General features: G+C 40.5%; 1 protein-coding gene across 1 annotated transcript in view; it reads right to left on the reverse strand.

The window, feature by feature from the left end:
- The window catches only part of clip1b (CAP-GLY domain containing linker protein 1b), an 89,090-nt gene that overhangs the window by 43,550 nt on the left and 20,614 nt on the right, over positions 1-24,926 (reverse strand). The window contains exons 8-11 of the mRNA XM_034191435.1: positions 22,428-22,531; positions 17,533-17,593; positions 8,777-8,881; positions 3,828-3,989 (exon numbers count right to left, since the gene is read on the reverse strand). Coding sequence (XP_034047326.1) covers positions 3,828-3,989; positions 8,777-8,881; positions 17,533-17,593; positions 22,428-22,531 — 432 coding nt within the window. The remainder of the gene's footprint in view (positions 1-3,827; positions 3,990-8,776; positions 8,882-17,532; positions 17,594-22,427; positions 22,532-24,926) is intronic.

The raw sequence follows: 24,926 nt of genomic DNA on the forward strand, positions 1-24,926 counted from the left end.
TGGCAGCAATGATACTGTTTGTTTTGGGTGAACTTGCACTCTGCATTCTGGGCCGTGCCAAGCGCATTACGCCAGCAAAACTGCACTCTGGGCTGTGGCAGGCGATTCATCAATCCCTTATCGCATGATTTATTCAGGTGAAACAGGCTTAATATAGCTTTGTATGGGAAGGTGGGGTGAAGTAATTATAACCTCAAATCTTCTGCATTTTTTTGCGTGGGAATGCTCCAAATGAAGTGTGCGCATCCATGCAGTCTGTACCTTTTACCCTCTGTGAAACGAGCCACAGAAATGACCTCAGGTTCCATTAATTTTATGGCAAATGAGCTTTAAGCCATTTATAAAGCATGGAGCTGCGTGACACTTTTCAAAAACAGTGTGTGTGTTTTTGGCACCTGCTTTGTGCACGCAAAATAGTCCACAGGTCAGTACACAGATAAAAACATTCAAACATGTCTGGTTTTGTTTGTATGATAGGTGGTCTTGTCACGCGTAGCAGATGATTGATCGATAACTCCCTAACTGTTTAATTTATTCAGGTGGGACAGACTTTGTGGCTTTATGTGAGGAATGTGGGTGAAATTGTCAGTACATTGCACCATACAGGCTGCGTGTATTCAGTGGTGCTGTTTACCTTCTACAAAATGAACCATATAAATCACCTCAGGCTGTATTAAAATTGTGCAAATAAAAGCGTGTGAGATTTCCACTATTTATGTCTGGCATTGAGGCTCGTAAAGACGCATTTAAAGGGGAAAAACCCCAGATGCGCTCAGATTACAGCTATTCTGAAGGGCCGCTTTCCAAATTTCAGCACCACTGGAGCTGTTCCTCTCCTTTTGTTTCATCCCCCAGAGTCCCTTTATTCAGAGAGTTAAGCCCTGGTCCCACCAAATAATGAAGGATGAATAATGAGCCACAGGGCATGTGTTTTTGCTACGAGAGGATTTATTCAACTACCGTGGGAGAATAGTGGTTCTGAAAGGCTCTTAGTGGCAGAATATTCGGTGAACGAGGCTCATCTCTGAGCGTGGTGCTAATTTCACAATGTTCAAAATTTAGCAACAACAGCGTGGGGCGGTTTGTGTACAAGTTACTACAACGACTAATGATGATTATAGAGGCATGTTTGTGGTGAGGACGAGGCTGTAAAAGCCCATTACCCGAGCGCCTGGCAGCTACGAGGGACTAGACAGGCTATTTTTGGAGCGGCTGCCCTCTTGCGCACACAACTGCACCTGCTTTGTGTGCAGGACGCTGTATATACAATCATTATTTTGTAGCTGATTAATCATTTTCTGTCAAACCTTGGATGTTGAAAACACCTCTAATCGCTTCTGGAATCACAGAAGACTGTTTCATCTGGATGCTTTTTCCATCTCTCTCCTGCTCAATGAGGAACATATTTGGAACAGCTTAAGGGAAACTATTGTTAATGGTTTTATAGCTTGGTAAAACAGTTGCATGTTCATTCCTAGCTGTAAAACTATGTTTATGTTAGATTTAATATCTTGTTATAATGGATCAGATGAGCACCACTGTTGTGCACTGACGCAATGACTTGTGCTCAAAACGAGCATTTAGGCAGAACGTCAGCTTGCAAAAGAGCAATTTTGCAGTCAATAATGGGTGAACACAAAGTTAAAAGTTTGATCATGGTGACTGTAAGCCGTGGAAGAAATAAAGAGATAATCTGGTGGGGGGGAAGATCCACAGTTGCAGCAGCGGGTGTATATAATTAAAGCGGCCACCTCACTGTGGTGTCTTTTTTTTTTTTGAAAGTGATCCACAGTTGCGGCAGCGCGCACTCAGTGCAGCGTGCTTTTTTGGACTGCATTTAAAAATGTGACATCTTGAATCGATGCTGTGAACTGAAAACCCACATTTTGGCCGATTGTACCCACGATCTAGTTCTTTCAGTCATGACCCAACCCCATGACCATAGGTGAGAGTAGGAACAAAGATTGACCAGTAGATCGAGAGCTTCCCCTTTTGGGCTCAGCTCCCTTTTCGTCACAACAGGACAGTAGAGCGAATGTAATACCGCCCCTACTAGGCCTATTCTCCAGCTCAATCTCAATCCAATCCATTCTCAATCTCACGCTCCATCGTCCCCGCATTCATGAACAAGACCCCGAGGTACTTGAACTCCACTTGGGACAAGACCTCATTACCTACCCGGAGTAAGAAATCCATCGGTTTTCTGCTGAGAACCTTGGCCTCAGAATTAGAGGTGCTGATCGTCATCCCAGCCGCTTCACACTTGGCTGCAAACTGATCCAGTGAGTGTTGGAGGTGGATTGGTGACAAGGTGCAACCCTGGTGGATGCCAACCCCCACCGAAAATGAGTCCGACTTACTGCCGAGCACCCAAACATAGCTCTCGCTTTGTGAGTACAGAGACTGGATGGTCCTGAGAAGGGACCCCCTCACTCCGTACTCCCGCAGCACCTCCAATAGTATCTCCCGGGATACCCCATCATACGCCTTCTCCAAGTCCACAAAACACATGTAGACTGAATGGGCATACTCCCAGGCCCCCTCCAGGATCCTTGTGAGAGTTGTTGTTCCATGACCAGGACGGAACACGCATTGCTCCTCTTCGATCAGAGGTTCGACTATCGGCTGAACCCTCCTTTCCAGCACCCTGGAGTAGACTTTACCAGGGAGGCTGAGTAGTGTGATGCCCCTGTAATTGGCAGACAGTCTCTGATTCCCTTTTTCAAATATGGGAACCACCACCCCAGTTTGCCACTCCTTTGGCACTGCCCCAGACCTCAACGGAGTGTTGAAGAAACGTCTCATCCAAGATGGTCCCTCCACACCCAGAGACTTCAGCATTTCTGGACGGCTCTCATCAACCCCCGGGCCTTGCCACTGTAGAGTTGTTTGACTACCTTAGTGACTTCCACCAGGGAAACTGATGATTCCCCCATCAGCTTCCAGCTCTACGTCTACTACAGAGGGTGCTCCGGTCTTATGTTCCAGTGTTTTTTGTATTGTTTTCCATGTAATAAACAACGTACATAACGGATTTTGTATAACGGATTTTTTGCTCACATCGGATAAAATGTCCTGTCCGATCGCAATGCATTTCCATTAAAAACCCCTCACTTGTAGGACCGGAGTCATTTCCGTGATTAATAGCCTGACTGGTTTTTTTTTTCAAGCCGAGCTCAGACTAGGTGATGATTGTAGAAAGAAAAGCTTGTTGAGGGTCAAATTAGTCCAGAATAAAGCATAATCCAGCGACGGAGAACTTTAAAACTGTCACGCACGTCGACGTCATGACACAGAGTTACAATCCTCATAAATTGTAAATTCATGCAAATTTGATAGCTTAACTATTTCTATATTTATTTGGAAAATACCTGTACCTGGATGTGTTGCTGTATGTGGGTAACTGTGGGTAAAGCAAAAAGGTTAATTCAGCACAATTGGCCCCAAAACGGCACCATGTTCTCAATTGTCGCTACTCTCTGGATAAAGGTACTCTACCCCCCACCCACTCCCCACCCCTGCCCTTCTCACGATCAACAATTTTCCTCCCAACCTCACTATGCTAGCTGCTGACATATGCACCTGCGTGGCACAGACATGGTTATTACAGTGGTGTTCTTCTTTAAAACAGTCAAATTTGGGGGTGGCAGGAGTCTTTGCAGCGTCAGCGTGTGCTCCCAGACTTGTCTTGGAGTCTTTTTTTCTTTTTTTATAGGGTGGGTGGGGTATAACAGCCACCCATTTTACTAACACATCCTGTTATTTGGTGGAGGCCCAGTCCTTAATCACTGGAAGCACCTGGGAATTCTTTTCCACTTTCCACAAACCTTTTTCTCTTGAGACTGTGCCTGTGCTTTGAGGCTGCTGATCTGTTGCTGAGAAAGAGACATAGCATCCTCTTTCTGCTGGAAGGCCTTCAGCCTAAGCTGCAGATCTGAAACCTCCCTCTCCAGCTCCATAATCCTGGATCGCTCAGACACTGTGGCCACCTACAACCAAGATGAAGAAACGAGGCATGAAGACAGAGCGGACAAAGACAGAGCTACGCTTGTTTGAAATTTTAGGGTGGTTTCAGGCCTGACACATCTGAAAGTCTGCACCATGGTTTGAGTTCTTGTAGTTTCACATTGATGTGAGCTAAATACAGATGTTTACAGAAACATGCATATGGTCTGTCCTTCTCACCGACATGAGCTCCAGCTCCCTGCACTGGCAATTCATGTGTTTGTATACAAATGTGTATGTGACATTAGTGTGATATCAACGGAGCTGCAACTATTAATTGATTATTAAATTAATTACTAAATATTTTGATAATCAATTTGTCATTTTAAATCTGAATGTTTTCTGGGGGGATTTTTCTATTTTTAAACTCGTCTGACTGAGGATAATTCTTGAGCTTTGGAAAACACTAATCGACATTTTTCATCATTCTCCAAACAACTAATTGATTAAAACAAAAACTAATCAATAGAGCAATCAATAACAGAAATAATCATTAGTCCTATAAAATGTCACAATTTTATATCCTGTCTTTTTGTGACTCAGGAAGACTGTGGGAGGAATTTCTTCCATATTTTTTTCCATGACTACCGTTTTAATTTTTGTCACTTTATATCCTTTATATGATGATAATAATAATAATAATAATAATAATAATAATCTTTTTCAGAATGCTTTGCCTTTTTTGTGTGGTTACACTGAGCGTTTTATGCTCAGTGTCCATATCGTGTTTTGTTCTAAGTGCAGCATTTTTTTCAATTGCTTGAAATAAGGCAGCGTATGCGGCCGCCTCTAGAAAAGGCGCCTCATCCAACAAATTTTTACCCAAGGCCATCAAATACGAGGTCTATTAGAAAAGTATCCGACCTTATTTTTTTTTTTCAAAAACCATATGGATTTGAATCACGTGTGATTACATCAGACATGCTTGAACCCTCGTGGGCATGCGAGAGTTTTTTCACGCCTGTCAGTTATGTCATTCGCCTGTGGGCAGTCTTTGAGTGAGGAGTCGTCCACCCTCTCGTCGTTTTTTTCATTGTTTGGGAATGGCTCAGAGACTGCTGCTTTGTTTGATCAAAATTTTTTCAAAACTGTAAGGCACAACTGAGTGGACACCATTCGATAAATTCAGCTGGTTTTCGGTAAAAATTTTAACGGCTGATGAGAGATTTTGGTCTGGTAGTGTCGCCGTAAGGACGGCCCACGGCGCCTGACGGCGATCTGCACTTCGAGGCGGCAGCGTCTCGCCGTTTCAAGTTGAAAACTTCCACATTTCAGGCTCTGTTGACCCAGTAAGTCGTCAGAGAACAGAGAACTTTCAGAAGAAGTCGGCATGAGGAGTTTATTCGGACATTCCATTGTTAACGGACATTTTGTAATGAAAGAACGTGCGGGCAGAGTCGCATGTCGGGCCGGACCCGACCGCGGGGGGTCGCGATAGGAAAAACACCTCCGTTGGAAACCTTAACGGGCAAGTTGGAACATGCCCAAGTTGTTAAACAATTTCTCAGTTACTCACTTGTTGAAAGCCATCAAAAGCCGCCTGAATTTTACAAATGGTTTTCAACACGGAGGTGTTTTTCCTGTCGCGGCGCACACAGATTTGCCGAGTCGTCACGGAAACGACTCGGCGAATTTGCGCGCACGTCTTTCATTAAAAAAATGTCCTTAAACAGTGGAATGTCCGCATAAATTCCTCATGCCGGCCTCTTCTGAATCTTCTCTGTTCTCTCACGACGTCCTGGGTGAATTAAGCCTTAAATTAGGATGTTTTCAGCTCGAAACAGGCCGACGACGGTGCCTGGAAGCGCTGCAGGACGTCCCGCTCCGTGGGAAGTCCTTACACTGACAGAAACACCCCATAATCTCTCATCAGCCGTTAAACTTTTCACCGAAAACCAGCTTAATTTCTCGAATAGTGTCCACTCGGATATTCCTCACAGGTCCAGAAAAAAGTTTGATAAAGCAACGCGCGCCGTCTCGAGCAGCGTCTCAAACAAAGGAATTCAGCCGAGAGGGTGGGACCACATCTCACTCAAGGCCTGCCTACAGGGAAATGACGTCACCGACGCGTGAAAAAACTCACGCATGCGCACGAGGGTTCAAGCATGATTGGCGTAATCATTCAAATCCTTATAGTTAAAAAAATAAATAAAAGGGTCGGTTTATTATCTAAGAGACCTCGTATGGCCGTCGGGTATTGCAAAGGCTTTGCGTCCGTCTGTCTGTGCTTAGTATAAGTCGATTTCTATTATTGCCAGAGTCTTCAAATTTACAGGAAACATTCTTGGGACACAGACCTTGGACAAGTTCAAGTTCAACGATGGCTAACCTTGACCTATTTTAAGAGGTTAAAAAGTCACATTCTGTTTCAATCAGTTCAGTTTTGTTTTTGAGTTGTGGGCGTGACAGCCAATCAGAGTAGAGCTGCACAGTGACATCAGTGACTGGTCTCCAAAATCTCTTTGTTTTGTGTGTTTATAGTACATTAGATAGAACTTGCTGGATCCCTTGGGAAGACCCCCTCAGGGAGTCTGAGGTATACACAAGTTTCTCATATATTGTGTAAAGGCTAGCAAGAAATAAGCCCTTCTAAAATTAAAAATGCTGTTTTTGGAACCTAATAACACCTCTGAACTTATTTACAAGACATTTCGCAGAGGTTAGCATGGTGACATCACAGACTGGTAACTAGCTGCAAAACTCTGTTTTATTTGTGTGTAAATAAATCCTCTTTGTCATATATTATGTACCAGCTAGCAAGATATAAACACTTCTAAAACTGAAAATGCTGTTTTTGGAACCTAATAACACCTCTGGAGTCATTTACAAGACATTTTGTAGACGTTAGCATGCATGCTAACCTTCGCTAACTTCCTATGGAGTTAAATTTGTCTCATTAATGCCTGAAAATGCACAGAGAGTGATTTACAAATATTCCTTGATTTGCGCAACTTCCGCTCTTAAAACATAAATATTGTTTTTGATTGACTGATTGGTAGAGGGGCTTTATTGAACAGGTACAAATTGTACCTAAGACAATAGGATCATAATAATTAATTAAACAACTGCAACTTATAAAGAACACAATGCTCATACGGCCGAGGGTATTTTAGCATTGCGTTACATTTTCAGAATGTGTTGCCTCTCTTGCAGCTACACCAAGAGTTTGAAGTTGGAAATCCTTGAACTTTGTGACATCGCTAGGATGCCTTTTCAGGTGACCAATGAAATGAAGCAAAACTTGTCACTCACAGAAGGAAGATTGTTTTCCTGTCTACAGTTATGCCTGGTTCACACGCAAGGAAAACATGTTGGTTTTGAACCTGATCTTCTCCTTGCGACGATCTTAAGGACTCCCCGACTATCATGATGGCTCTGAAGATAATCTTATCAGATATTCCTGTTGTGTGTGGTGTGTTCAGAGCGCTCTCGTCTGCTTGGAAGGACGTCGAGTCGCTCAGACCTCAAATCGTAAATATTCAACATGTTGGATCATCTTAGACGGATATCCCAGCGGGTGTGGTGTCCCCTGACTACAAATGAGCACACAGCCTGTTGAAAGTGACGTGCAGCCAATCAGAAAGTGAGGTGACGGAAGCACAAAGGGGAATCCAAAAACAAAACAGCTGTCATGGCGCATCAGAAAGTCTGGTGGTCGCGCTGCGTCCACTCCTTTAACCGTCTTTTCTTATTCTTTTTCTATCATTTTTTTCTCTGTTAGAAGTAGTCCACAAACTATCGCCACTGCTTCTTCCTCGACGACCATTTTTGTTTACTCCGAAGTCACGTTTAATCTCAAGAGGTTTTGTGAGGTTTCCCGTCTGACATGGGAATGTTTGTGTATGAAATGTGTTCGCGTGTGGTGTGTTGTCTTTACCGTGTGGCTAAAACTGTTATAGCTATGATTTTTTTTTTTTTTTAAATCATCGTGTGGTGTCTCTCAGGTACTGAAAACCTACTGACAATTGTAAAATCTTGCTGTGTGAACCAGGCATTAGCTGATACAGTATGTCACAAAATCAATCACAACAGAGACAAAAAACAACACTCATCTGTGATAACAGATTTGACAGACACCGTGTTCCTACTTAGTGTGAGTGCTTTTTAATCACTGTACATTATAAAGCTAGTTGTTAACTGTTTAGTGTTGTCACAGAAACTAATCCTGGTAAAAAACAAGCACTGGTCAAAGTCAGCACAGCTGGTCGAAACAGCTGGGCTCTCAGGAATAAACCCAGAGTAACATCCTCGAGTTCTTATAAAAGTATAACCCACAAGTGAGATCTACAGCTCATACATTTATATGTACACGCTTACATCCTGAACTTGAACTGCTTTCCTGTACAAAATGAAACATCAAGTAATAATTTTTTATTTGATGGGGGGTGGGGGAGCAACTAAAAAAAAAACAGTCTATGGTTAGTAAGAGAAAATGCTATATGAACTGTAATTCTTTCTTATTTCTTCAAGGACAACTTGAAAGAACTTAAAACATAAGGCTGACAAAAACAGTACTATCCTTACCTACACTTTCATACTGTTCAGCATGATAAACCTGGATGATGAAAAACAAAAAGCCCAAGAGACAATGAGACATTAATGTACTCATGATGAAGCCAACAGTGGACCAAGCCACAAGGGAAACAATTAGTGCTTAAAATTTGCATCATGCATGGACACTGTGATTTCCTGAACATACGCTGCCTTTGCTAAACCTAGTGGAGAAGCATGTCGCTCAGTCCTACTGTGGAAAAGGGGCAGGCAGCATTACCCTAGTGTCCTCTAAATCCCTCTGCAGTTTTTCAGCTTTGGTCTTTTCAAAGAGCAAACTCTGCTCAAGCTCCTTTATGTGGGCATGCTCCAGCCTGGTCTGCGTCTGTTAGTAAGAGAGAGCAGGAAGAGAAGGAGAACACACACCAATGCAACACTGACATGCCAGCTGTGTGCCAGGCAGAGAGGAGACACCACATGCCTTTTAAAAAGATTAGCACGCAAGAAAACACCGAGAGGTTTGTAGCATTTCAATACATCAGCTGATTACACAGTATCAATGCTGAGAACAAACTTCAAGAACAAATTCATTCAGACTAATTGTTAGTGTCAAATCTGTTCTGATGAATTTGAATATGTCCCACCCTGCTCCTGGAGATCACCGGCCCTTCAACTCTTGGTGCTCCGCCCACTGATAATCACCCAAGTCTGGTGAGCTCAGCCAATCAACAGCAAGGAAACACCAGACTTCACCAATCAGCTATGCATGCGGCAGGTACACGTAGAACGCGCACGCAGGGCAGGTGATCTCCAGGAGCAGGGTTGGTGATCCCTGATTTAAATATTTCGGGTGCAACAGGAAAACAACATGCAAACAGAGACACAGGCCGTCTCTTTAAACCTGCTGAATTGTAATCATGCAGTACTGGCAGGCAGAATACAGTACTTACAGACAATATTTTAACCAGGGCATAGTGAGTGCACGTGGGGATATTGTTTTAGGTTCTATGCATCTTTGAAGAAAATAAATCAGAGCTTCGATCTGATTTGGATCAAACTTTGTGGAATGTTTGAGGGTCAGTCAAGGACAAAGTGAGTCAAGGTCACAGACTAAAGGTCAAAATGTTAGCCAAATAAAGATGAGGACAAAATGATTAGTGCCCCCACCCCATGACACATATATTACATGACATATATATAATATTTTCTTCTACTTTTTTTAACAGAGCAAGGAATTTTCAACACAGCATTTCCAAAGGTCCTAGCTTTGTTTTGTATGTCATTATTTTACTTTGCACACAGAAACAAAATTATTTTACGAAAACTACCAGGGTCAAAATTATTAGCGCCCCCCCGATGCTAATAGTCAGTTGAGCATCATTGTGGCTGGATAACAGCCTGCAGTCATTTGTCGTAGTTTTCAACAAGTCCCAGACACGTCTCCTGGGGAATCCCAGCCCATTCTTCTTGGCAAATCTCTGAAGCTCCTCCAAATCTGATGGTCTTCTGGCATGGACCTCGTCGTCAGTTCACCCGACAAATCCTCAATGGGATTCAAGTCAGGGCTGTGTACAGGCCAGTCAATAACATTCACTTTGGCCTTCTGGAGGTAGTTCTTCACCAGGAGCAACATGTTTTTGGTTGCCGTCATGTTGGAAGACAAAGACCAAGACCCAGTTTTGCTGCTGATCACTTGAGGTTTCTTCTAAAATCTTCACACATCCTTCTTTCTTCATGATTCCTTCCACCATGATGAGATTTCCAGTTCCAGACTCACTGAAGCATCCCCACAGCATAATATTCCCACTGCTGTGTTTTCCAGTGGGGACTGGGTTCTTTGGGTTATACGCCTCTCCCTTCTTTCTCCAAACATAAGCCACATCTCTCTGGCCAAAGAGGTCTAGTTTCGTCTCATCTGACCAAAAGACATGCTTCCAGTTTGCATAAACGTTCTCCAGGTTGTGTTCAGCATAATTCAGTCTGTCTTGAAGGTGTCTCTTCTGCATAAGTGGAATTGATTTTGGTTTGCAAACCTCACTGTCCATTCCTGTCCAGAGTTCTAGTGACTGTCTTCTTTAGATTATAATTCCCAACTTGGATAAGTCATTCACCAGTGTCCTGTCAGCTCTGGGGTCTTAGACACATTTCTAACTAGTTTTGTTTCCAGAGTCTTTGAAATATTTCACTTCCTACCTCTGCCAGGCTTGTTCTGTACTCTGAATTTCTTGATGATACTTCTCACTCCAGTTCTTGATACTTGGGAATGCTGAGGTAACTCCTTCTCCTGCTCTGTGAGCATCAAGTTCTTTTTCTCAAGTCCAAACTGATTTATTTTGATGCTTTCTAAAGTGACAGCTCACACTCTTACTGAAGTTTTTATACTGTGTGTACATTTGAAGATACCCCTCAGTTTTAACTTGATTTTACAAGCTTTGAGCAGTACAAAGTTACAGCACAACAGGGTTTGTGTTGTGGCTCAACGAAAAGATCAGTTTTTAAGGAGGCTTATAATGTCGACCCTGGTAGATTTTAGTTTTTGCGAAATAAATCTGTTTCTGTGTATAAAGCAAAATAATGTAAGCATCCAAATTACAACTAGGATGTTTACAAATGCTGTGTTGAAAATTCCTTCTGCTGTAAAAAAAAGAAAAAAACACTTGGGAAAATTTTAAAGAAAATGTTCAATTTTACAAGGGGGGATATTAATTTTGTCCTCATTTGTATTAACTCCTTTAGAAGACCTAACGGAAGCCATCAGACGACTGATGCGGACCCTGTGCGCTCTGCACACCAGGAAAAATCTATGTCTGATATCATGCTACCAATCAATCACAAACTTTCTGCTGGTCAATATAAATGTTAGATCATCTCTCTAGTCCTACTAGTTGCAGAGATATAGTAGAAAATATATTTTTCGCCCTATGTGTTTGTTGACTTTGACCTTTGACCAATTATCATCTTGAGATACTATCTACCTAAGCAATATTGCCACGAAGTTTGGTGAAAATCCCATCTGGCGATTTTAGTTATTTTGTTCACACAGACAGGACCAATTAAAATACCCGGCTCTGCCACACTGCTGGCGAGCAGGATGATAAATAATACATTTTTCAGTTAGCTTTGGACATGTCAGAATATTGGCTGTAAGAATTATTTTAAATCATTGAATCTCTCTTGAACTTCAGTTTTAAAAAATCATGAACAAATAGAAAGACTGCCCACTGAAGCTTGGAATGGCTTAAAAGTTGCCTTCAGAGTGTCATGCTGACTTCCATGTCTAATCTTCTTCATGAACAATCATTCAGTTTTTAAGGTAGATTCAACATCCTATGTCATTTATTTTTTTGTATTTCTTGTATTTCTTGTACCTTATACTTTCTTGTATTGCTGCTTGACATGACCTCTCTGGGACTGATTTACCTGAAACTAAAATGACAGCAATACTTGACTGAAACCAAAAGGCTGTAAAAGTGATAGTGAAATTATACTAAGGAGTATCCGTGCTTATGGACTCCATTATTTTAGATTTTCATATTATATTTTCATATTTTTTCTATAATTTAGATCAAGACGGAGAGATTGCTTGTTAATTTTAAAGACAATTTTCTTCATCTTGCTATGATGCCACACAACAATTCGAGCAAATTTGCTCAGAATAGTGATACACCCACATTTCAAAATATCATACATGTAGAGAAAATGTTATATGGGCTTTTAAGCAGTCAATTTCACTAACGAATATCTGAATAAAACAAAAATATTAATTAACTAAAAAGTATGATATCAACAAAATATGTCCATAACATTTTATATTTTTTCACATACTTACGTATTAACATGGAGCAGTAAATTTGACCTTGACCTCTGACTTTGAAATGTGACTGACCCAAACCAAAATCAAATGACTGACCATTGATAGGCTTAATGTACCTACCAAGTTTAATCAAAATCACAGCCGGTGCTCTTAAGATATCTTGCTAAAAAGTCACACAAAGTTGGAGACCAAGCATGTACGCCTCCAGCAGCATTATTAATAAATCATGTAAACGGTCATGGTGGGGAATACTTTTTGTGGACACTGTGTGCAGATGTAAATACAGATGCCCCAGGCAAAACATCAGTATCAAAGCAGAGAAAATGACTCAAGACAGGACAGATATTGCATAAAGAGAGCTGAAAGGATGAAGTGAGAATGAAAAATGAGGGGAAAAACTGTTAAGTGAGTTAAGCATTAAAGATTAAACAAAGGGGTAGAAAGACATGTACAGTAGTGTTCAGAATAATAGTAGTGCTATGTGACTAAAAAGATTAATCCAGGTTTTGAGTATATTTCTTATTGTTACATGGGAAACAAGGTACCAGTTGATTCAGTAGATTCTCACAAATCCAACAAGACCAAGCATTCATGATATGCACACTCTTAAGGCTATGAAATTGGGCTATTAGTAAAAAAAAAAAGTAGAAAAGGGGGTGTTCACAATAATAGTAGTGTGGCATTCAGTCAGTGAGTTCGTCAATTTTGTGGAACAAACAGGTGTGAATCAGGTGTCCCCTATGTAAGGATGAAGCCAGCACCTGTTGAACATGCTTTTCTCTTTGAAAGCCTGAGGAAATGGGACATTCAAGACATTGTTCAGAAGAACAGCGTAGTTTGATTAAAAAGTTGATTGGAGAGGGGAAAACCTATACAGAGGTGCAAAAAATTATAGGCTGTTCATCTACAATGATCTCCAATGCTTTAAAATGGACAAAGAAAAACCAGAGACACGTGGAAGAAAACGGAAAACAACCATCAAAATGGATAGAAGAATACCAGAATGGCAAAGGCTCACCCACTGATCAGCTCCAGGATGATCAAAGACAGTCTGGAGTTACCTGTAAGTGCTGTGACAGTTAGAAGACGCCTGTGTGAAGCTGATTTATTTGCAAGAATTCCCCGCAAAGTCCCTCTGTTAAATAAAAGACATGTGCAGAAGAGGTTACAATTTGCCAAAGAACACATCAACTGGCCTAAAGAGAAATGGAGGAATATTTTGTGGACTGATGACAGTAAAACTATTCTTTTTGGGTCCAAGGGCCGCAGACAGTTTGTGAGACGACCCCCAAACTCTGAATTCAAGCCACAGTTCACAGTGAAGACAGTGAAGCATGGTGGTGCAATCATCATAATATGGGCATGTTTCTCCTACTATGGTGTTGGGCCTATATATCGCATACCAGGTATCATGGAACAGTTTGGCTATGTCAAAATACTTGAAGAGGCCATGCCCTTGAAATGGGTGTTTCAATAAGACAATGACCCCAAGCACACTAGTAAACGAGCAAAATCTTTGGTTCCAAACCAACAAAATTAATGCCTCGCAGATGTGACGAAATCAAAAACTATGGTTATACAACTAAATACTAGTTTAGTGATTCACAGGATTGCTAAAAAAGCAGTTTGAACATAATAGTTTTGAGTTTGTAACGTCAACAGCAGATGCTACTATTACTGTGAACACCCCCTTTTCTACTTTTTTTTTTTTTTACTAATAGCCCAATTTCATAGCCTTAAGAGTGTGCATATCATGAATGCTTGGTCATGTTGGATTTGTGAGAATCTACTGGTACCTTGTTTCCCATGTAACAATAAGAAATATACTCAAAACCTGGATTAATCTTTTTAGTCACATAGCACTACTATTATTCTGAACACTACTGTAGAAATGATAGAAACCACCTTTCTACCTACAATGACTGATAAAACAGCAGTCATACATTTCTAAAATGTTTAAATTAGTGGATGTGAACTATTTAAAGCCTCGGTCACACGGCACTAACAAAGGACACCGAAACAAAAACGAAACAAGAAATCTGGACTTACGTTGACTTTCAGAGACATCGTTTAACTGTCATCCAGCTTTGTTTCTGTAGATGGCGCTTTGTCAGAATTTTCAAACTGTTGAAAAATGTGAACGAATCCCAACGACAACCTCAATTCATCTGTATTCCATTTTGCTTTCTGTCTTGACAGTTCCTCATCGTTTGCGTAGTTCCCGTACCGTCAGCGTTCTGTTTGATTGTCATCTAACTGTCTAACATCCCAAGTCCGACGTCTTGCACGAACATTGACAATATCTGAACAGATCAATAACTAAAGATCCAACGAGCTGAACGCGATTCGTCCATTTGTGGGATGAATAGCAACGTTTTCATACAGAAACAATAGTGGCAAAAACGTTTGATCAACTACTTTATTTACGCACGTTGCAGCCATCTCTGGCTGCAACGTGCATCTGCGAGCACACGTTGTTGTAGTGAAGACAGACCTGTTGTCAAGACAACTAGCTCTCACAACTGCAAAATGTCAAGGTCACCGTTCGCTTCATTTTTCTTTTGTTAGTTTTGGTTTTGTTTTGTTCTTTTATGCGTTCTGCACTCGCAGGCTTTTCGGTGATGGGAGAAGTGTTGGCTCATTCGTCCACTTTTTCTCGACGATTTGTGGCATTGTGACTTTTTTCCTTCGTTCAGATAACGCCATATGCCCGGGTCTTAATGTGTAGAAACTATGACCATTTCTATCGCTTTTATTGTCAGGCAAAAGCCCTATTCAGACAGGATTAGTTTCATATGGGAAGGTGGGTTTCCTGAGTGATTTTTGTCCCATCTGAATGACTCATTTGCCATTTTTACAGACTGCGCACTCCTATGTCAGTATAGGGCCCTATTTATCCTCTGTAAAACAATCTCCAGAAATTACCTCATATTATATGATCTTGTATGAAAACACTCATCAGTCAATATTCCGTTTTATATAACGGCTGAGTGGATCCTTGTCATTTGATTGATGCTTTGTATGTCACGTGACAGATTATTCGTCAGTGTGATGGGCGTGTTTGTTTTGTGCTTGTATGACAGGTATTGGGACCACCTGATTTGCTTTGGCGCACATAGTGCACCACCGGGAGTGCACCTCTGCACAAAGTGCAAAAGGGAACAAAGAGCTGACAAACAGCTTAAGAAGATGATAGTGAGTATCAAGACACATCCATTCTGTCACAGAGTGGAGAACATAAAAATGGAAAAGGAAAAAAGTGCAGAAGCCTGGTAATTTTTGCTTTTTTTTTCTTTTTAAAGGAATAATAGTGGTGCTTCAAGCATATTTATCAAGCAGCCACTCCCATTTATATGAAGTATTCTTATCCCACACAAATTAATGAAAAATATTACCAACATCCTGCAGTAAAATTATATTTCTTCATCTCCCTATATAAAACTAATTCCAACTGAATAGGGATTTGAGTGCAGTGATGAAGCCAAATAAAGTAACTTATCAACAAGTAGAACAACAAATAGAATTGTCATTAAAAAATCCACGACCTGAAAAATTATCATAAATACTGGCACCAATTCTCAGTATTGTAGTCAATTTTGCATTCTATTCTACAACCCCAATTCCAATGAAGATGGGATGTTGTGTAAAATGTAAATAAAAACAGAATATAATGGTTTGCAAATCCTCTTCAACCTATATTCAATTGAATACACCACAAAGACAAGATATTTAATGTTCAAACTGACAAACTTTATTGTGTTTGGGGCAAATATTTGCTAATTTTGAAATGGATGCCAGCAACATGTTTCAAAAAAGCTGGGACAGTGGTATGTTTACCACTTTGTTACATCACCTTTTTCCTTCTAACAACATTCAATAAGTGTTTGGGAACTGAGGACACTAATTGTGAGTGTCATGATTGGGTATAAAAGGAGCATCTGCATTAAAAACTAACATCATTGTGTAAAGGATCTTACCACGTGGGCTCAGGAACACTTCAGAAAACCATTGTCAGTTAACACAATTTGTGTTAACTACAAGTGCAAGTTAAAACTCTACCATGCAAAGTGAAAGCCATACATCAACATCATCCAGAAACACCGCCGCCTCCTCTGGGCCCGAGCTCATTTGAAATGGACAGACACAAAGTGGAAAAGTGTGCTGTGGTCTGATGAGTCTACATTTCAAATTGTTTTTGTAAATCATGGACGTTGTGTCCTCTGGAGAAAAGAGGAAAAAGACCATTCAGACTGCTACCAGCACAAAGTTCAAAAGCCAGCATCTGTGATGGTATGGGGGTGTGTTAGTGCCCATGGCATGGGCAACTTACACATCTGTGATGGCACCATCAATGCTGAAAGGTACATCCAGGTTTTGGAACAACACATGCCATACAAGCAACGTCTTTTTCAGGGACGTCCCTGCTTATTTCAGCAAGACAATGCCAAGCCACATTCTGCACGTGTTACAACAGCGTGGCTTCGTAGTAAAACAGTGCGGGTACTAGACTGGCCTTCCTGCAGTCCAGACCTGTCGCCCATTGAAAATGTGTGGCGCATTATGAACCGCAACATACCACAACGGAGTCCTTATTTGGACTGTTGAACAACTGAAGAAGAATGGGAAAGAATTCCACCTACAAAGATTCAACAATTATTGTCTTCACTTCCCAAATGCTTGTTGAGTGTTGTTATAAGGAAAGGTGATGTAACACAGTGGTAAACATACCACTGTCCCAGCTTTTTTGAAACGTGTTGCAGGCATGAGCAAATATTTGCACAAAAACAATAAAGTTTATCAGTTTGAACATTAACTATCATTGTATTCTGTTTTTATTTACATTTTACACAACGTCCCAACTTCATTGAAATTGGGGTTGTACAAATATATTCATACCACTTGGCAGATTTCAACAAACAATTTTGTGCCGAGGTAGGCCTTGGGTCAAGGAAGACATATTAACATTTTAAACCACATTAGATTAATTATTTTATGTCTTCCACTGATTTTCATGTTATTTGTACTTTGGCAAAACAGTGTTCCAAACTGCACTGAGTTAAAAACAAATATAGGGCTGTTGAACCACGGCATAAGTATGTGATCTGTGAGTGACCTCTATATTTTACTTACTATCATTTTGATTTGTAATGCTGGTGTAATCTCATGAATTTCAATACACACTTGACTACTGTATGTACTGCGATAGACACTTTAAACCTTACCTCAAGGTCCCCTTTGGTGATGCATGCCTCTTCAACCCGAAACTGCAGATCTTCCACTTTCCTATCAGGCAGACACAATTATCAAACTGTCTCAATTTCAAAGAGGCATGCCAACTTTATTTCTTGAATACCAAAGCAGTGTTGCACTGCTATGATTTTGTATTGTAATTTTATGTCTATTTGAGCAGTCATACAGCCAGCACTGTGTTATGTATTTGAGCAAATATCTGACAGTTTCTAAAAGTATCATGTGTGTAATTAATTGGGGTCTATAATATACTCAACAAAAATATAAACGCAACACTTTTGGTTTTGCTCCCATTTTGTATGAGATGAACTCAAAGATCTAAAACTTTTTCCACATACACAATATCACCATTTCCCTCAAATATTGTTCACAAACCAGTCTACATCTGTGATAGTGAGCACTTCTCCTTTGCTGAGATAATCCATCCCACCTCACAGGTGTGCCATATCAAGATGCTGATTAGACACCATGATTAGTGCACAGGTGTGCCTTAGACTGTCCACAATAAAAGGCCACTCTGAAAGGTGCAGTTTTATCACACAGCACAATGCCACAGATGTCACAAGATTTGAGGGAGCGTGCAATTGGCATGCTGACAGCAGGAATGTGAACCAGAGCTGTTGCTCGTGTATTGAATGTTCATTTCTCTACCATAAGCCGTCTCCAAAGGCGTTTCAGAGAAGTTGGCAATACATCCAACCAGCCTCACAACCGCAGACCACGTGTTACCACACCAGCCCAGGACCTCCACATCCAGCATGTTCACCTCCAAGATCGTCTGAGACCAGCCACTCAGACAGCTGCTGAAACAATCGGTTTGCATAACCAAAGAATTTCTGCACAAACTGTCAGAAACCGTCTCAGGGAAGCTCATCTGTATGCTCATCGTCCTCATCGGGGTCTCGACCTGACTCCAGTTCGTCGTCGTAACCGACTTGAGTGGGCTAATGCTCACATTCGCTGGTGTTTGGCACGTTGGAGAGGTGTTCTCTTCACGGATGAATCCCGGTTCACACTGTCCAGGTCAGATGGCAGACAGCGTGTGTGGCGTCGTGTGGGTGAGCGGTTTTCTGATGTCAATGTTGTGGATCGAGTGGCCCATGGTGGCAGTGGGGTTATGGTATGGGCAGGCGTCTGTTATGGACGAAGAACACAGGTGCATTTTATTGATGGCATTTTGAATGCACAGAGATACCGTGACAAGATCCTGAGGCCCATTGTTGTTCCTTCCAAGAACATCACCTCATGTTGCAGCAGGATAATGCACGGCCCCATGTTGCAAGGATCTGTACACAATTCTTGGAAGCTGAAAATGTCCCAGTTCTTGCATGGCCGGCATACTCACCGGACATGTCACCCATTGAGCATGTTTGGGATGCTCTGGACCGGCGTATACGACAGCATACGACTGGTATCCCCCCCCAATAAAACAAAACTGCACCTTTGAGAGTGGCCTTTTATTGTGGACAGTCTAAGGCACACCTGTGCACTAATCATGGTGTCTAATCAGCATTTTGATATGGCACACCTGTGAGGTGGGATGGATTATCTCAGCAAAGGAGAAGTGCTCACTATCACAGATTTAGACTGGTTTGTGAACAATATTTGAGGGAAATGGTGATATTGTGTATGTGGAAAAAGTTTTAGATCTTTGAGTTCATCTCATACAAAATGGGAGCAAAACCAAAAGTGTTGCGTTTATATTTTTGTTGAGTGTAAATGGAAGAAAATGATAGACATGTCTTTGAAGACTGAGTCTGTTAGAAGTTAGAAAAATGTGTACTAAACTGCTGGGTGGCTCTTTCTCTGTCAATCATAAGCTTTCCATCTCCAAAACAATTATCTTCTCTCAACAGCTTTCTTGTTTTTACAGTTAGAAATGTCTGAGAATCTACATATTATTCATCTTTATTCCAAATGTCAATTTACCTCTGCAAATCTGCTTCTCTATTGTGCAAAAAATATACAGGAAGCAGTTTGGGTCCTAAATGGGGTTCTAAATGTCCAACAGAATCTCAAAATCAAAACTACGGAACTGATGAAGAAAGCAGAGAAATCAGATAACAATGTGACACAGTGCACGGAAGAGAGCGGTCCATCACCGTAACTTCAGACTGTCAACTAAAGATGAAGCCAGGAATACAAAACTGAGATAAAAAAAAAAAAGACTCCACCATTATTCTGATCTTATAAAGGCCCTTGTGGTGTAGGTGCTTATCAGCAGGTAACCATAGCATGAAGCAGATAAGAGTCTGTGACTCCTCCTGGATGCACATTATTTCCTAAAATGAGGTCAGTATCAATTTACAGCTGGATGGATTGGGATAATACAGATGAAGTATATTTTTCTGTTGATCCCCTATAAATATTTTACTAAGTTTTTTATGTCAAGAAGCCACAACTAATCATGAATTATGTCAATTAGTCATTCAGAAGGTCTAAAGCATAATTCTGTCAGTTTCTGAAATCTTCTGGAATGTGCCACAGTGAGGAAAAAACCTATCTAAAAAAGTGAAGTATTATTTTAAAATAACATTGTATGGAAGTAAAGTAGACATTGTTATTGACTTAACACACATACTGTTTGATAAAATAGAGTACATGCTGGAGGGTAACACTAAAATTGAAAGTTTTTAGCCAAGGTACCGTATTTTCCGGAGTACAAAGTTGTGTTTTTTTGTCGTTGTTGTTGTTTTGTTTTTTTTTACTAGTTTGACAGGTCCTGCGATTTACAGTTCGGTGCAACTTAAATACGGAAAAAAATCATGATTAAGGACCACAAATTTTCTTTATAATTGAAATGAGAAACATGCCTTTAAACTGCCAGCACAGGTCATGCAAGTGCGTGAATCAAAGTCATGCAAGTGTCAGTACACCTTTAGATTACGTGTTAAAAAAGAGCCGGGTCACACTTAGAGCGATCGTCACAGCGTCACTATTTTGAGCTTTTCCTCATGTTGGCTCCAGTTAAAATACAATTAGCAGTCATGCTTACGTCAAGCAAATAAATATGAATAAATGTCTATCAAACAACAAACGGTGTCTAATGACACAAAGAACAGTACCATAAAAATGCACAGGAATAGACGTTCATATCTGTGTGTGTGTATACACACAACATTTATGTCCACAAGAGAGTAACAACGTGAACAGTAAACATACAAATGTGTTATGAGCTCATTTAAAACTGAACTTATCTAGTTTGTGTTAGACTGCTCTGTCACTTTGGGAAACGTTCTGTCACTTCTGTCACAGGGGAGGTGATGGTCTAGTGGGTAAGGATCAGAGGATCCTCAGTTCAAAACCCAGCAAGACTGGAAAATCACTAAGGCCCTCGAGCAAGGTCCTTAGTGACCTTAATCCCCTAGTTGCTCCCGGTGTGTTGTGAGCACCTTGCATGGCAGCACCCTGACATCGGTGTGTGAGTGTGTTTGTGTTAATGGGTGAATATGAGGCATAACTGCAAAGCGCTTTGAGATTCTGATGCAGATGGAAAAGCACTATATAAATGCAGTCCATTTTGCCATTCTTGTTTTTTTTACTTTGGCAAATGTTCCACGTATAAAGTAATCCACAAGAGGTCAGCGCTGTGCTCAACAACTCAACAATGTCCGTTTGATAATCCACAGTTAAACAAGGAAGGGGAAAAGTCCCAAACAGCTGACTGAGCTCTGGAAAGAGACTCAAACAAAACAGTCTGTCATCTGACTGACTCCTGGTGAGTCCGTAGCTGGGAGGATCCACGAAGGGAGCCCACCCAGAGGGAGAAGCCACTCATGAGGCGGGCCCACTGGCCCGTGCCTTCAGCTGGTGGGAGAGGGAATGGTAACGAGGCAGCTGCTCCCCAAGCCACAGCGCAGATTTATTGGCCCTGCTTTTCCCCAAAGTTACGGTGTGATGTAAAATCTGTCCCAAGATGCCTTGTTTCATGAAGGAGACCTTGGCACCACCAGAATAAGATCACGAAAGAAAGAAAAAAGAAAGAAAATACGTTCTTTGTTTTTTTTTTTTTTTTTTTTACTGGAATACTTTTGAATGAAGATGGACTATTTCTTTTTTTGTTTGTTTTCCTATTTGGACGAAACCTTATTTGGACTTATTTTAAAATATAAGGAGAATGCTTTAGAAAATGAATGGTGAGTTTATTTTATAAATGTACTACAAAAAGGAGGACATTTAAATTACATTGTACGTTCACCTCACATATGATTGTCTGTTCAGTGACTTAAAGAAGCAGTTTGTACTTGTAACAAAAACATTAATTAGCTCTTAGCTTCAAATGGCTAAAGCAGTGTTTCTGTTGTAAATACATAAATGATACAGTGGGTTTTCAAACATTTCATTGTGTGGTACGTTCATCTCATATACGATCAATGGTCTGTTCAGTGGCTGAAAGAAACAGTTTATACGCATTTTGTACCCTTATAGTGATATTAATTAGCTCATTAGCTGTGCTCCATAACACTGTATGCCTTATAAATGAATAATACAGCAATTTAATTCATTTTGCTTCTTCATGCATGAAGCGATAAATGCAACTTATACTCCGGTGCAACTTATATACATTTTTTTCTCATAAAGAGGCATTTTTTGATTGTGCAACTTATATTCCGCTGCGACCTATACTTCAGAAAATACATATATGTATATGTATATACATATGTATATGTAAACATATGTGCACAGCTGTATGTTCTCAGATTTAAGACATGTAATGGCAGATTCTAAACTGTGTGCAAACCTACAGTTTTCTGTATTTGCTGCTGAACTGACAGGAAGACCACAGGAAAAAGAGCAGAAGAAAGAGTGCACAGATTAACTAAATTCAACACTGTACACATATATAGCATTTGGTATAAGTACTAACCTCTTCTCCTCTTCCAGCTGGTTGAGCAGCTCCACCTTGTCCCGATCTGCTGCTTCCACTAGCGAGCGCAATTGATCCAGCTTTGCCTCCATCTCCACGGCATACTTTAAATGAAATTCATAATAGATATTACATCTATACTTTTCTATAAGACATTCTGGGAGTAAACATGGAGTATATATGGCATTATTATTCGGGAAGACTGTTTTTTTCTTTTCTGATATCAATAAGCCTGTTTTTATTCTGATGAATAATAATGTGACTTGTGTTGTCCAGTAAACTGTACAGTCCAACTGTATTGTTTAATTAATAACATACACATATTGGTGCATTGTCCAGTGTCTAGGACACTACTTTGATGTAGTAGCTAATAATCTAGAAATCTACATTACATTATATGTAGCTAAGTTACAGCTACATGACTCATTTGTTGGAATTACTATCTATATATTAAAAGCGAAGCGATCTGTGTACGTGTATGTGTGTAACTTTGAAACTGGGGACAGCATTTTCCGTTTGGTATGCTTATGTATTTTGGGTCAAGGATGAACGTTGATAGGACTAATATTTTTGGAGAAATCAGAGATATTCAGTAACAACAGCGAACAACAGACATTGATAATTAAATTCTGGACTCACATGCCATTCCAGCAGGGGGGCGGTAAGTCATCTATACAGTAAAACTTGCATATAATGGATTCAGGTGGACCACAATTTTGCCACTTATAATCAAAATCATTATCTGTACAAAATGGACAAAATCCCTTATGTAACAGACAAAATCCATTATACGTATGTAATGGATTAGTTACAGTCAGGAGGCACCGAATGATCGACGGGGAATCCTGAAACAGGACCTGCCAAATTTAATGACCGAGTCAAAAATTCCTCTGAAAAAAATAAAGGCCTATCTTAAGTAAGCGGCGGGTATGATGCGCATATTTTCCATGAATTGCAGGTCATCTGAGCATCATTTTCTGACTTTGTGTTGTGAAGTTTGTCATATTTGCGGACTTTTTGGCTAAATGTATTCGATCCATGATTGAAATGTAATCAGCGTGCGCAGTACAAAAACTCTGAAAAATATGACGTGAGAGGAAGGAGTGAAAAGTGACATATCACAGTCTTTTGCGGTGTCTGATTTATCAGGCGCATGTCAGGCTGCGGGTTCCGTGTCTGAGCATGGTTTGGAAAAAAATTAAGAGCCAGGCTTTTAATCACGGAAATATGGTGCCCACTTTCCTCGAATCGTGAGTGTCAGTGCTGAACTTCATTTGATACCTCTGTTACTGGGTACGTCCAGACTGCTCGGTCCGGTATATGCAAAGGTTATTTTAATGGAAATACACTGTGGTCGGACAGGATGTTTGGTGAGCAAAAAGCCGTTAAACAAAATCCGGTATATACAATGTTTATTACATGGAAAACCACAAAAATGCATTGGGACTTTTGCTTTTGTCCGGTGAGTGTGAATATCTGGTTTATACGATGACAGTTTAGGTGAGTTTTACTGTATGTTAAAAGTGGCCTCTGTGTACGTGTGTGTTTGTGTGTGTGTGTAACTTCGATCACAGAGAAACTGGACAGAGCTGAGATTTGCCGTTTGGACTGCCATTTGCCAATAGGACTAATTTTTTTGGAGAAATTAGGGATAATAGTAAACAACGAATGTTGATATCACCATTAATCAGTCCCTTTTTAACCAGACAAGCTCTGAACAAAGGGAATATCTCAACCTTGCCAGTTGTAAAACATGATATCAACTAAATGTGCCAAATAATAAATACAGTTATTCACAAAACTTTCTCATTTTAATTTCCTGCACTTTCAGTTAAAATCATTGGAGAAATCTTATAGCATCAACGTTGTAGCATGGCCCAAGCAGAGGGTCACCCCTTTGAGTGTGGTCTGCTTGAGGTTTCTTCCTCAGAGGGAGTTTTTCCTTACCACTGTTGCTCTGGGGGTTGGCAAGGTTAGACCTTACCTGTGTGAAGCGCCTTGAGGCAACTCTGTTGTGATTTGGCGCTATATAAAGGAAATAAATTGAAATTGAAAACTGAGAAACTTATTGTGGATTTAAATTTATATATTTATTACCACCCTTGAAAAAATGTCACCTACCTATTTTATCTATCTATCTTTAAACCCCTTGAAATAGTACTAAATATCTTTATTTCTGCAGCTGTGAAAAGGACTGTGCTCAAAGAGAATTTCGTTGTCGAGCAAGGTGCAATGACAATAAAGAATCCATCCATCTATCTATCCATCCATCCATCCCCTAAGCACATCTTGACTGTTTTATTTCAACGCCATTGTGGTGTACAGATTATACTTCCACCACACACCCATACTGTGACCTTAAAAGACTGGCCAATGCTCGAGCAAAGAAATGCTTCTTCTACATCCAGCAGACACGGCGATATGCCCGTTATGACTTTACCCAACTGGAAGTTGTCCCTACCTGCCAAACATAAACCACTCGCCTTTATGTCTGCCTTA

Source organism: Thalassophryne amazonica, chromosome 17 (genome assembly GCF_902500255.1).
Source record: "Thalassophryne amazonica chromosome 17, fThaAma1.1, whole genome shotgun sequence".
Lineage (NCBI taxonomy): Eukaryota > Metazoa > Chordata > Actinopteri > Batrachoidiformes > Batrachoididae > Thalassophryne > Thalassophryne amazonica.